Source organism: Capra hircus, chromosome 5 (genome assembly GCF_001704415.2).
Source record: "Capra hircus breed San Clemente chromosome 5, ASM170441v1, whole genome shotgun sequence".
Lineage (NCBI taxonomy): Eukaryota > Metazoa > Chordata > Mammalia > Artiodactyla > Bovidae > Capra > Capra hircus.
In genome coordinates, this window is record NC_030812.1 from 87,748,326 (window position 1) to 87,763,812 (window position 15,487).

Genomic DNA, 15,487 nt, shown 5'->3' on the forward strand with positions numbered 1-15,487 from the left:
CAACCTGGCTTAATATAACAAGGAAAATAAACATTGGCTCACTTTCTAAATCAAGGAGGTGCTAGAAAAAGCCAACAGAAGTCCTAAGATAATGAATAGATTTCATTTTGATTGATTGATATTTATAAAATATTGTCTTCCTAATTGAAACAATTAATTTCCCTAGGCATATTTACATTTTTAGATTGGGTTAAGAAATACTGTAATCAGTTGTGGAGATGATTAAATAATAGAACTGACCCTATGGGCTGTAGCCTGCCAGGCTCCTCTGTCCACAGGATTCTCTAGGCAAGAATACTGGAGTGGATTGCCACTTCCTCCTCCAGGAAATCTTTCCTACCCAAGGGTCAAACCCACATCTCTTAATGTCTCCTGCATTGGGAAGTAGGTTCTTTACTAGTAGCGCCACCTGGGAAGCTACAATAGAATCTTGAAACCAATAAGACTTAGATAGAGAAAAATAATACAGATAAATATAGGAAGGGCTACAAGATACATGTAACCCAAGTAAGATATGATTCAGGGATCTATTTCTAAGTCAGTTCTTATCACAGAAACTAATTTTTCAAGTCAATGAATGAGATAAGTGATTGGCGTCTACCAGGAACATCATGGTCTCCGGAGCATAGGTGCTGCAAGATGATGTCTTTCTGAGAGCCTCTCTGGGGCCCTCAGTCTCATCTTCATTCTGTACAATATCACTGCTATCACTGTTGTTATTGGTTTCATAATCAGAGGTAACTTGAGTGATGTCATCTGCAATTAAAAGGCAATAGCTTATTATGAAACTTGCAATGAAAAAAGGGGTCCTATTTAAGCAAATAGTCCTAAAACACATAGTACAGATATCATAGTTAGGAAAATACCGCTTTCCTGAGCTTACACACCAAGAACATAGGATCATAGGGTGGGCGAAAGCACCACCATTTTTGTTGTTGTTCAGTTGCTAAGTCATGTCCAACTATTTGTGACCCAGCAGCACCCCAGGCTTCCCTGTCCTTACTATTTCCCAGAGTCTGAGCAAACACATCCTTTCTAACCCAATAAAATAGATGGAATTATGATCTGTGATTTATATGACATTCAATAATCCCTCAATAATAATGCTCAGGTCAGTAGCTGATACCTCTTTGTGATCCCATGGATTGTAGCCTGCCAGGCTCCTTTGTCCATGGAATTCTCCAGGCAAGAATACTGGAGTTGCTGTTTCCTTCTCCAGGGGATCGTCCTGATCCAGGAACCTAACCCAGGTCTCTTGCATTGCAGGCAGATTCTTTACCATCTGAATCACCAGGGATGCTAATCCCCAAATCCTATTTTATCTCTCCCTCACATGCTTTCCTCTTTGGTAACCATAAGTATATCTTCTATGTCTGTGAGTCTACTTCTATTTTGTAGATAAGTTCACGGGTATCATATACACTCCTATGACTTTATATTTCTTTTTCTTTTATGCATGCTCCAACACACTAAACTACCTAGTAGCTGATTAGAACCCTAACTCTAGAAATGTCACATGGGCAAGAGAATTTGAGGTGATATCCAAGAATGAAGCAACCTGTAGAATATAGAAGCCACAGCATGTGCTAAAGAGCATGGCAGGTCCTTGTAGCCAATCTTGGTCCCTAGAGATCTGTGTTTCCTTCCTTTCTTACCCATCTCTACTGTCTTTCATTGCAGTTAGCACTAAACTGTGCTAATCAGAAAATACATCAAGTAATGTCAAGAGTCTGAAGAACATGTTTCTGGGGTAAAGACCTCAAAAAGCTTCTTCTGACTGAAACACTTGACTGAAATTTATGGGGTGCTTGCTACGTGGCAGATACCACAGAAAGCACTTTATTTGTACAAATATGCTGAATCCTCTCAACAATCCTATGAGGCAGGTATTATTGCATTACTGCATTACTCTTATGCTCACTTTTCAGACAGGAAACTGAGGCACAGAAAGGCTTAAATTGCTCAAGAGCTCACAGCTGGTAAATCCTACCACCAGAAGCAAACTCATGAAATCTGAGTTTCTATATTCTACCGCTGATGAAATCTAGCTTTTCTTAAAACGGTTATTGCTTTCCATGGCCTATGAAATCTTCACCTTTCCCTAAGTCACAAAGACATCTTCCTGCGTTCTCTTTCAGAAGTTTTACTGTTTTAGCTTTTACCATTGGGTCTGTGTGCCATCTCAGGATAAAATTTCATTAGGTGTGAAGTAAAGGGTGAGATTCACTTTTTCCCAGCTCCATTTGCTTGGAAAAGTGGATCTTTGTTGAAAGTTCTACTGAATAGGTGTGGGTCTAATGTGGGACTTTCTACTCAATTCCATATGATTCTATTTGATAATCTTTATGCCAGCACCATACTTTCTTCATTATGGTGGTTTAAATATTGAAGGAAATTTTGTTCTTTTTTTCCCAAAGCTGCTTGAATAGTCTAGGTTTGTCAAATGTCCTCATGTTGGCTTTTATTATGTAGCCTATTCTGATCAGGAGTATTCTGTTGCACATTTTCAAGGACCCATCTTTCTTTTATCTTTCTCATGCAACTGCTTCTATATTAGAATCAGACACAGTAATTATTAAAAAATGTAATTGGTAAGTTTCAATCCCGGAATTTGCAGAAAAATGAAGCACACTCAAAGGCCATATAGCTCTACAGGAGACCAAAGGGGATAAGGAAACACTCCTTATTCTATCAGCCTCAGTAGAGTCAAGGAAGATTAGGAACATAGAGAAGAGAATATTTGGAGTCTTCAGTATACTGTATCATATAATGGCCACACAGGGAACCCTCCTTTTAATTTCACCTTGCCTATGTCCCTGGACCTTGGTCCACTGCCATAGCACATCATTCTCATAGGCAAATAATAAATATTTATTGAGTATTAAAAATGCTGGAGCAGATAATTAAGAACCATTCTTGGATCACTCTATTATCATAAAGTCTAAAGTTCATATGTGTGTGTGTGCACACACACACGTGTTCAGTTGTGTCTGACTCTTTGCAATCACATGGACTATAGCCTGCCAGGCTCCTCTGTCCACGGAATTTTCCAGGCAAGGATACTGGAGTGGGTTGCCATTTTGCTACTCCCAGGGGGCCTTCCTGATCCAGGGATAGAACCTTGGTCTCTTGGGTCTCCTGCCTTGGCAGGCAGAGTCTTTACCAGTAGCGCCCCCTGGTTTCCTGCCTTATGAACTTGCAGCAATAACACGAGCAAGTCCCTAGGGTTACACCAATAAAAATAAAATAATAATTATTACGATAATTATGGCAGCAAACACTCCTTACAGTGACCTAGATACTGTAATAAATGCTTTATGCACTTTAGTAATTTAACTATCTAAAATCCTGTTCCAGTAGGACCCTTATTATCTCTACGCTACTGATGAAGGAACTAAGACACAGAGATTACAGACGAGTTGGAAGCAGAATCAGGATATTAATCAAGCTGCAATGTCTAATTTTCTGAGCCTCTGTAATACTGCCTCAAGAAAAACGATGGTTTTTACCTCCCAAGCTCACAGTAATCTAAGCAGGGTCAGTTCTCAGGCTCTGCGATGGAGATCCACAGAGCGTACCCTAAAATAGATGACCCTACAATGTCCAAGATAAAATAGCATTTCTATAGAGTTCTATACATTATAGAAAATGGTGTCTCATTTAAAAATATATTCATTTGTGTATAGACACAATAAACATTTTGGATAGCTTTGTATCAAAACATAACCCATGATTAACTCTAGGTAGTAGGACTATGGATGATTTTTATCTCCTTCATTGTCTTTTTAAACTTGCAATCTAAAACATCAGAAACATATGTTACTTTTTCCTGATCAGAAAAAAATCTAGTACAGCAGTTTCCATTTTGAGGAATAGAATCCAAAGAAGAATTACCTGTTCTGGTTGGTGTCCCAATGGCTGCCCCACTTCTTTCCAGGGGCCCATCGGCAGAAGTCCTCTGGGAATATGGTCTGCCACAGCTGAGAAATAATGGAACAGCTGTAAGTAGGTCCTTTCTTTTTAGAAAACTGTAGGCATACACCATGTATGTATACATTAAGATAAATAACAATCACATATTCTGGCACTCTACTTATTCCTTTGATGGAAAAAAATCATTTTGTCTTATACATGGACGTTGATATGTGGGATACTGTTTTAGGCAGTGGTAAGGAAAGCATATTAAAAAGCAGAGACATTACTTGGCCAACAAAGGTCCATCTAGTCAAGGCTATGGTTTTTCCAGTGGTCATGTATGGATGTGAGAGTTGGACTATAAAGAAAGCTGAGTGCTGAAGAACTGATGCTTTTGAACTGTGGTGTTGGAGAAGACTCTTGAGAGTCCCTTGGACTACAAGGAAATCCAATCAGTCCATCTTAAAGAAGATCAGTGCTGGGTGTTCACTGGAGGGACTGATGTTGAAGCTGAAACTCCAATACTTTGGCCACCTGATGTGAAGAGCTGACTCATTTGAAAAGACTGATGCTGGGAAAGATTGAGGGCAGGAGGAGAAGGGGACAACTGAGGATGACATGGTTGGATGGCATCACCGACACAATGGACATGGGTTTAGGTGGACTCTGGGAGTTGGTGAGGGACAGGGAGGCCTGGCGTGCTGCAGTTCATGGGGTCGCAAAGAGTTGGACACAACTGAGCGACTGAACTGAACTGAACTGAAGGAAAGCATAATCAATACAAAGGATCAGACACTCTGTTCAGTTGGCTCAGAGGTTAAAGCATCTGCCTGCAATGCGGGAGACCTGGGTTCGATCCCTGGGTCGGGAAGATCCCCTGGAGAAGGAAATGGCAACCCACTCCAGTATTCTTGCCTGGAGAATCCCATGGGCGGAGGAGCCGGGTGGGCTACAGTACACAGGGTCACAAGGGGTTGCAAAGAGTCAGACACGACTGAGTGACTTGACTTTCACTTTCCACAATCAAGATCATATTTGAGGTGAAATGAAATTGTTGGTAACTTTCTCTCACATTATTTAGAGAATCCTGAGATAGTCAGCTACATACTTAACAGCAGTGATTTTGGAAGTGCCCATGTGTATTTGGTCAAAAATATCTTTCCCAGTGGAATCACTTTGTGTCTGCTAAAAAGCTTCACGATTAGATTTATTTCTATGGGTTATGTCCAAAAAGCCCTTTAAAAAATGATTGCAAACATGAAAATAAAAAACTGGTAGATTATTTGTATTTTTTGCCATAAAATTTAATTATTTGTTTTCAGATGGATCAGTTCACCTGTTAAGGCCCTATGGAAATGAATAAAGGATACATATATTTTGACAGTGGATGTAAACCTGACCACACAGGACACAAGTTGAGAAAAACAGATCAAGGGAGTCTACTGTGGGTCAAGGAAAAAAAGGGCTTCCCTGGGGAGCTCAGTGGTAAAGAATCCGTTTGCCAGTGCAGGATTTTGGGTTCAGTGTCTGGGTTCAGAGAATGCCCTGGAGAAGAAAATGGCTACCCATACCAGTATTCTTGCCTGGAGAATCCCATGGACAGAGGAGCCTGGAGGGCTGCAAATAGTTGAATATCAACATGGAGAAAAATGAAGGTTCTTGAGAGGTAGGCAGCATTCTTAACAGAGGAAGTTGGAGGAGGCAGGCTACTTTTGCTTTCTCAACAGTTTTGACTGTTTAATAAATTACAAAGTAATCCCACAAATGGTCTGGCAAGTTTCTTCTCTCACTTATCTTGTTTAGAGACTTGATTAGGTTTTAATTCTGTATTTTGTTTCTGGGTTCTTTCATTCTGCCTAATATTATTCATACAAAGGGTCTCAGAGAACTTTTGTTTATTTGCTATTTAGCTACAAATTACTCACTCTAAATAGAAAAGAGAAGAATCATGGTTTATAATTTAATATATTAAATATCTCATCACTTTTCCCCCTTGAATTGTGTTTATATGTGTAGTAGAGATAAGCATTTCCCAGTTAGAGTGTTTTCATCCAAAGCAAATTTATTTTTCAAGCCTTGAATGTCAGTGGAAAGCATCACATACAAAATATTTCTAATTATGAAATCCCATCAGTCTGACTTAGGGACTCAAATGAAAATAACAGAACCGAAGGAAAAAGTCCATAGATGTAAATGATGGGTTTATGTTCTGGGATGAAACTTGGTAAAAGTAGTTTATTAGTTTGAAGATTTTTCTTTGCAAGATAATACTTGAAAGGAACGTTTAAATTAGGAGTTCAAATAGACTACCTCTCCTGCCAGAAAAACAGCTTGTTGCATAGACATTACAGCAGCCAAGAGACTCGGATTCAACGCCAAGCCCTTCAAGTTCAGCAGGGAAAAACCACAATAATTAGTCGTGTGTTTTTGGAGCTCTCTGTGCCTACATGGGTGGCTGCCTTGAAGGCAATAATAAAACATGGTTTGAATTATAGATTTATAAAGCCCCAGCAAATAAAACACACTACTGGATTTATAAACATTACTGAACAAGTAGGCAGTGAAATTCCCTTGTTTTTCTCCAAAACCTCTTTTATAAAAATCCCATTACATTCTTTCTGCTAAGAATACCAAAAAAAAAAAAAAAAAAAAAAAAACCTGCCGTGAGCAAAGCTATGTGAGTGGTATAATACATCTTTTCTGAACCCCTTGGTTCTTCCTATAGGCAACTGATTTCTCACAAGTCTGAAGCTCACAGTGGGAGTGTCTCCCTAGAAATGCTGCAAGCAGATGTCATTGAGTCTGGTGACTCCCTTGGGTTTCATCTGGGCCCAGGACGCACACCACAAAAAAGTGTTTCTTCAGGGTGTTCCCCAGACACTAGCTCCACGGGAAATTATTGGGTGTTAACCTAAAGAAATGGGTTCTGTGGTCAAATAAAGTCAGGAGATGCCAGAGGAAACAAAACTCGAGGCGTTTTCTTTTTGCAGGACTTCTCAGAGCTTCCAATAAAGTGATGCGTGTTGTAAATCACTAAAAGGAAAATACGATAGGCCTGTTTTACCACAGAAAAAGATGGGATTAACATCCTAAGGGAATGATTTTATTGAAAATGGCATTATGCAGAGAGCAACAGAGTAAGCTTTGGATGGTGGAATAACTTTTCACTCCAGTCCTAACCAAACACAAATTATCTTCCCTTTGAAAGTATTTGTAAAGAGAAAAGCAGCAAAAATAAATATTATAAAAATAATTATTTAACACAGAATTTATGAACAAAGGGTCGGAAAATGAAATTTGTGAGGCTTAAATTTGAATTCACCAGTCAAATCTGGGTCTGTGACCCAGTATTTGATATGAGAAGACCAACATGTAACTAATGTATTCAAACAGTTATCGTCGTTCATCTTAGGGGGGAAAATAACATTTTATTCAAGGTACTCTCATAATTATACTTAATTTTAAAACACTCAACTCTTTTCTACTTAAAAAATTGCAATGCTTTAAAGTAGTTATTCAAGATAAAGCTATTACTGAAGAACAATAATATGTTGATTGGTAGAGGAGGTATTCCTTTTTTTAATGACAATATAGACAAAATAATTAATCTTACCATGTCAGGTCCTTTTTTCTTATCCCTTGTAAGAGACAACACTTTGCCTCCCTGTTTAAACATGACAGCAGCACAAGCAATTGCTTCATTGTATTCAGAGATCCATTTGAGAACAGTCACAACGTGCCCCACGTTATCTGCACATTTTTAAAGCGTCACAATGGGAAATGCAAATTTAAAAAAACAGTACCTTTAAAAGTGGTATAAAATTCTCCCTGGAGAAAAAGTAAAAAATATCCCAACAAAATACCAAATTATACTGAATGACTCGATAGGAGTTTTTAATGAGATGTTTTATGCATTCTCTATCAGTAAGCAGATAAAATATACAACTAATTATTTTATATCAGCACCAAAGACATGTATGGAACATAAGGTCTCTAAAATTCCTATGAATGGAGAAGCACTGAAAAATTAAGTTTCTTTTCCAGCCTATTCAACACAGACCACATTATCGCGTACTTTCTTGTCAACTACTTAGGCAACCTATACAAAGCTACGTGGGCTGGTGGTGAGAGTTCCTAAGAGGAAAACCAGTGTTAGTTTTGTTATTACTTAGACTCCAGTGGACATCATAAAATTCCTTACCTGCTGCATATAACAGGTGGATTCAGTATCTGGGGAGAAAGATCAGGGGCACTCTGTGTGTAAGTTAAGGCCCGGTGAGAACTTAGGCCTGATTTGGCAGTTGCGTCGGAAGACTCTGGAAACTGCGCTGCAGAAACTTTGCTAACTGGGCTGCTGGCAGGGGTCCCATGGAGAGGTGAGGAACAGGGTGAGGAAAGAGGTGAAATTTTCACAAGGGAACCTAATAAAGAAAGAGAGAATTGTTAAGTCCTAAGTAAATGTCTTTGCAAGTCAAACTTGCGGCTCTTAGCCTTCCCTCTGGACTCCTTTTAATTCAGGAAGGACCATGTGAGTCCTCAGACCACAGGGCCGGCCTCCTCTGCAGACAGGCTGCACAGTGAGGGCATCACCGCAGCATGAAATATGAGAAATGAGTCATCATGAAAATTCAGTGGCAATGCTAGCAAGTTCAGTTAAAGCTCTGGTGTCCTGGAGTAACTTCAGGACAGAAAGATATTATTTTCTAATTTTTATTGGAGTATAGATGATTTACAATGCTGTGTTAGCACATCAAAGTGAATATTATATTTATATATATATATCTCCACATTTTTTAGATTCTTTTCCCATATAGACCATTGCAGAGTATTGAGTAGAGTTCTCCATGCTATATAGCAGGTTACTATTAGTTACCTATTTTATATGTAGTAGTGTGTCTATATCTATTCCAATCTCCCAATTTATCCCCACCCCCATCACTTATATTCTGGTGACCATAAGGTTTTCTACATCTGAACTCTACTTGTTTTATAAACATGTCCATTTGTAATCCTCTCCTTTTTTTTTTTTTTTGTAGATTCCACCTATAAGCTATATCATATGATATTTGTCTTTCTGCAGAAGGGTATTATTTTCTCTTCCCATTTTTGTTTTCTCTTGGCATTCTGACCTGATGAGAATAGCTAAAAATTCCCCATGTGTTTGCCTTCTCTTTGGTTATGAGGTTTTAGTAGCAACAGGATCTGCCATAGTTTTCAACATTAATGTATGTGGAGCAGAGTTTTTTTGCAGGCATTGGTTGCTTGGTGGTGGTGATAGTTTAGTTGCTAAGTCATGTCTGATGCTTGTGACCCTGTGGATTGCAGCCTGCCAGGCTCCTCTGTCCGTGGGATTTTCCAGGCAAGAATACTGGAGTGGGTTACCACCTCCAGGCAATCTTCCTGACCCAGGGATCAAACTTGTGCCTCTTGCGTCATAAGCAGATTCTTTATCTCTGAGCCACCACTCGTTGCTTAAAATATGTCAGTGAAGAAGATCCACTTTTGAGAGACTTTATTAACCATCCACATTTTCAGTGAAACTTTTGTGTGTCAGAAACTGTTTGGATACACTGAAAAATGTAACATGATCCATTTCAAATGAAACAATGGCCTCAAGCTCAAATAATAAGTGTGGACATTTGTGCCAAACTGTGTTTACTCTTGGTTGTGAAAATTTTAAAGAGCACTGGCATCCATTTCCAAGCACTGACGTCTGAGGACTGGGATGATGTCTTTTGAAGTTACTCTCTCCAAATACAGAGAAAGCAGCCTGCACTAAAACTGAAGGAGAGAGACAGAAAACTTCTCAACAACCTCCTGCTTACTATTTCTCATGACTACATGGCTAAACAGTCTACTGTAAAGCAAATAAAATGAAATCCTTAAGTCATTTTTATATTGCTCCTCACTCTGGGGAGACGTACAGCCAGCGATATTCACATTATTGAATAAGATCTGTGGTGACTTGGCAGCTGCCCTAGTTTGCTTCCAATGTCCAGTTCTCTCAAAAGTTTTATTTGTCACACTCAGAGGTTTTCTGGTCCACTGAAAGGAATATTGGGCTTGTTGATGGGCTTCTATAATGTTTAAGTTTCTTGTTAGCACTGCTATTTCTTATTTTGTCTACTTTAAAAGATAAGAAATTGTACTCTTTCTTTGATTAAATGTGGAGGCCAGCTACCCCTCCAAGTCCTTTTCTCAATATTTCTATGGATTCCTGATCAACAGCTCAAGCCCTGCTTATGTTGAACAAATGAAACCACTTTGACCCAGGAAGTTTAAATAACCTCCCCAGGATCACAGTGAAAGGAAATAGGAGAATATGGAGTGAGCCTAGCATTACTGGTAGATTGTGCTTTATTAGCACACTATTCTATCAGAAACTACCCAACGAGGAAGGAAAATTCATTATCTACTAGGTTGCATCTGTTTTGCTCTATACAATCACATACCTTATGGTTTGCATTTTGATTTCTATTTCTATTGAAAAGATTTAGCTATTTTACCAAAGAAAAATCAAAGTGTTAGTTGTGTTTGACTCTTTGCAACGTCATGGACTGTAGTCCACCAGGTTCCTCTGTCCATTGGATTCTCTATTCAAGAATATTGGAGTAGGTAGCCATTCCCTTTTCCAAGAGGTCTTCCCAACCCAGGGATTGAACCTAGGTCTCCTGCATTGCAGGCAAATTTTTCACTGTCTGAGCCACCACTGACAAACTATCTCCTTATGTAATTTCCTGAGCCAAAAGACACCTAAGTGCACTAGATTTTTAACTCACTATTTCCCAACCAGCCTATCATTGTGTGCAGCAAGTAAGGTACAAGTGTTCTGGGAAGTACTAATGGTTGTACATTTTTTATCAATTTGAGTGCTCCAGAATAAATTAAATTCTACTATGATCACTAATATAATCTGATTTTCTTATCATTTTATAAAATAAATACAATTTTCACAAACCTCTCAATTCTTTTCATTTCACCACAGCTATATAACATCATATTTGCACATATCATTATACAAATATATAAGATTTCATATAAGAAAGGTTAGAAAGTGTTAGTTTAATTTAGACTATTTATTAAATTAAGGCTGACTGAGTCTCCAGATAATCTTAGAAAAGCAGCTTAACCATTAAGGAACTGGATACTAGTTTGATGTGGTTTAAAGGTTATCAAGGTATTTGCACAGAGTAAGTACCCCACTGATTTGTTCATTTAACAAATAATATTGATTGTGTGCCCCATTCCAGGGAGTAAAGGATGCGGTAGTGAATGGAAGAAAATTCCCTGCTCTTGGAGCTTTCAGGGGAGACAGAAACTAGAGAAAGAAGAGGAGGAGGAAGAAGAAGAAAGAGGGGGTGGGGAAGAAAAGAAAGTCAGGGAATTTTAACTGTTACAAAGAAACTATTATGCAGAGTGAAGTAAGTCAAAAAGAGAAAGACAAATATTGCATATTAATGCATATATATGGAATCTAAAAAGATAGTGCTGATCACCCTACTTGCATAGCAGCAAAGAAGACACAGTCATGTTGGACACAGTGGGGGAAGGAGGAGATGGGATGAAGAGAGAATAGCACTGAAACATAAACATTACTGTATGTAAAACAAATAGCCAGTGGGAGTTCAATGTATGACGCAGGGAACCCAAAGTGAGTGCTCTGTGATAACCTAGGGGGGTGACATGGGGATGGAGGTGGGAGGGCGGGTCAAGAGGGAGGGGACATATGTATACCTATGGCTGATTCATGTTGATATATAGCAAAAACCATCACAATATCGTAAAGTGATTATCCTCTAATTAAAATATATATATATATACACTCACAAATAAATATATTTCATACCCAGAAAACAAATTATGCAGAGGATAGAGGATTGAGAAGGACATAATGCATTAAGGGTAACATTTGAACAGAGGCTTGATAAAATAAGGAAGACATTTAGACGACTATTGGGGAAAACATGTTCCAGAAAGAGGGACCTATCCAGGGGTTGTCAGAGGATCAGTTAGGAGGTCAGTGTGACTGTAGGTTAGCAAAGAGGAAGGAGGGGCAGGGAACATGGTCAGAGAGATTGTGGGGCAAGGATGTGTGGGGCTGGCCAGGTCATGGCAAAGGTTTAATTGCTGCATCTTTTTTTTTTTTTTTTAAGGAATTATCTTATTTTGTAGTGGTTGTTTTTGTTTGTTTTGTTTAGCTGCATTGCAAGGCATGAAATATCTTAAGTTTCCTGACCAGGGATTGAACCCATGCCCCCTGCAGTGGAAGCACAGTGTCTTAACTACTGGATCACCAGGAAAGTCCCAGCTGGGTGGCACTAGTGGTAAAGAACCTGCCTGCCAATGCCAGAGACTTGAGAGATGCGAATTCGATCCCTGGGTCAGGAAGATTCCCTGGAAGAGGGTATGGCAACCAACCCACTACAGTATTCTTGCTTGAGAAGTCCTATGGACAGAGGAGCCTGTTGCCTACAATCCATAGGGTCACAGATGACCCATACAGTCCATAGAGCAGGACACGAATGAACAACTGAGCGCACACAGACACACCAAAGAGGCTCCCGACAGGCGCTGCTTTCGGCAATTTCCTAGTTATTCTGATAACGAACTGTGAGTTCGGGGATAGTTTCCTAGCATTTTTGAAAAGTAGTTGAAAGCCTGTGGGAACATGATCCATTTCTGTCCGCACACATGTATTTTCTGAAGGCAATTTATGAGAGGAGTGATTTTCTTCATTGTTGATTTTTAATAGCTGCCAGCTAATTCTCTCAGAGACATGCAATTTGCTCTTAAAAATACAAATTTAAAAATCTACTCAATGATTAGAGTTCTTGGAACTCAGGGATTAACAAAATTTAAAACAAATAAGCAGAACTATAGCCTCCAGACTTACTGCCTGGAATGAAATTTAAAATGAACCTTGTAACAGAGGAAAAACACTTTGCTTCTGCAGGGCTGTGAGGTTACATATTTCGAACGATCTGAACAAGCAGGGGTCTTGGCAATCCCATGAAAAGCAAGAATATTTTTATTCTACAGGTGAGAAGATAAAGGCATAAACATTTAAATTTCTTTTTCCTCAAGCCAAACTATTTCTCACAGCGTGCGTTATCATAGTTTACTTAAAATTTTAAAAGCAGAAATGGTTAGGAATGCTGTAGGAAATGGCCATATATTTACATATATTAGTCTTCAAATAGGAGAGATGACAAATGTAGATAATAATCCAATGAAAGAAGTGAAAGTGAAAGTCACTCAGTCATGTCTGACTCTTTGTGACCCAATGAACTATACAGTCCATGGAATTCTCCAGGCCAGGATACTGGAGTGGGTAGCCTTTCCCTTTTCCAGGGGATCTTCCCAACCCAGGGATTGAACCCAGGTCTCCCGCACTGCGGGCAGATTCTTTACCAGCTGAGCCACAAGGGAAGCCCAAGAATACTGGAGTGGGTAGCCTGTCCCTTCTCCAGCGGATCTTCCCAATCCAGGAATCAAACCAGGATCTCCTGCATTGCAGGTGAATTCTTTACTAACTGAGCTATGAGGGAAGACTATGCTTTCTTAAAAGGAGAGACTGCAAATAAAATTATTTCATAGAAAAATGTTATTATTATATGTCATAAAAAACAAATTATAAGATTATTTAAAGTGCAATCATGTCTAAAGTTAGGGGGATAGAATTGATAACCTCTGAAGTCTCACCCAATCTTATGTTATACAAATACACACACATACATACACATGAAGGGACTGAGATAAACATGCATGCTCTCAAACATATTTATCTTCATTTTTCTTGAATAATTTTAAGAGACTCCAGGAAAAAGACCCAGCTCATGAAATACAATTCTTTGGATGATTCAGACCACTCTACTCTGAAATACTTAAAAATTTAAAAATTAAAAACATAACTTTAAAAAGTGCCAACTTTTTAAAGTACATAATTTCTAAAGTACCAACTCCTTTGAGTAATTGAGTCTTTAATTCCTTGTTTCTGAGAACATGAGAAAATGTGTGTCAAGGCACAAGGAACTTTGGGCAATCAAAAGGAGATGATAAACAATACTGGAGGGAAATGATTTAAGTGAATCCATCTGTTTGTGCTTTAAAATTCTGTTTAATTTTCATTGAACAAAAAAGGGACCAGCCTGTCTGATAAATACATGCCTCTTCTCCACACCCACAGGAAAACAGCCTCAATATTTTTCCAAAACAAAAAGTAAAGTTACACAGATGCAAAAAGGAAAAAAAAATCACAATGCCATAATTAAAGTTGTCTCTCATTTCAAATTTTCTATAGGCAAAACTCAGTCTAACTTTCAGGTGTGATATCTGCAATCATTGCAATAGGATTATCAGAATCATAAAATTTGTAAGAATCTGGAAAGGGAATGACTCACTGCAGCTGTGATAAGCATGAATTAGAGATATTTCAAAAGCAGAATGACAGAAAGGCATTTTTACATATTCAGTGACTCAGAAAAGCAACACAGAAATATAAATTTTATTTATATCTCCTGTTTTCAGGCTTTAATCAAAGGACTCATATGTGATTTCATCCATTTATTTTATATTAGTAACTGCATAATAATTGGTTGTGCTTCAACTGTTTCAATGAATACTGATGGATGGAGCCAAAGGATTCACTGTTTACTTGATTTGCGCAAAGAACAGATTTCATTAGTCCCATCTCAAAACAGGTCATTTATCTTCCAGTGTTTCAGTACTCTAAGTTTACGCTTGCATCCTCCTATCTCTTTTGGCTACTGCTTCTTACTTTCCTCCTCACACTTTATTTAATTCCATTTCCTTACTCTCTTGGCCACATAAAGGGGCTTTTCTCTGCCTCTTTCCACATTTTCTTGAGATCCGGGGCAGGGGTGGGGGGTTGGGGAGGTGGGTGTAGCAGGGCCTCACGTTCACTTAAATTCCGTCTATTTGGCAAATCAACCCCAATCTGCCACCCATGCAGGGAGATGAGTTCCCAAACAGAAGGGCCCATCTGATCAGGTAGGACTGTACTTGAGTTTCAGCTCTCTTGACTCTTGGATAGTTTCCTTCCTTTTGGCAGACTTTCAGGGATTTAAACATTTCAGCATACATAGGATACAGGTTACTTTATAAACATTTAGCTCTGCTGTGAGAGCAGTCTAAAGATGACACAATGCAAAATTCTTCCCAAAGCAATCAATGACAGAGATGTTTATGTACTTTAAGGCAAGAATGTGGGAGGTTCTTGCCGTTACTGTGACCCTCGTGTATGTGTGTGTGTGTGACTCAGTAGTGTCTGACTCTTCGTGACCCCATGGACTGTAGCCCACCAGGCTCCTCTCTCCATGTTATCTTCCAGGCAAGAATACTGGAGTGGGTTGCCATTCCCTTCTCCAGGGGATCTTTCCAGCCAAGGCACTGAACCCACATCTCTTGCATCTCCTTGTACTGGCAGGCGGATTGTTTAACACTGGGCCACCTGGCAAGCCCAACTCTCATCTCTACCATCTGCCTTTGTGGTATCCGCTGTGGAGCCTCTTTTCCTTTCGCATGTTGCCCTTCTTAAGCACAGGCGTATGAA

At 39.0% G+C, this 15,487-nt stretch overlaps 1 protein-coding gene across 1 annotated transcript in view; it reads right to left on the reverse strand.

Annotated features, from left to right (window-relative positions):
* The window catches only part of PDE3A (phosphodiesterase 3A), a 364,186-nt gene that overhangs the window by 29,317 nt on the left and 319,382 nt on the right, over positions 1 to 15,487 (reverse strand). Inside the window, exons 6-8 of the mRNA XM_005680800.3 lie at positions 8,117 to 8,336; positions 3,895 to 3,980; positions 602 to 756 (exon numbers count right to left, since the gene is read on the reverse strand). Of these exons, the coding sequence (XP_005680857.3) occupies positions 602 to 756; positions 3,895 to 3,980; positions 8,117 to 8,336 (461 nt within the window). The remainder of the gene's footprint in view (positions 1 to 601; positions 757 to 3,894; positions 3,981 to 8,116; positions 8,337 to 15,487) is intronic.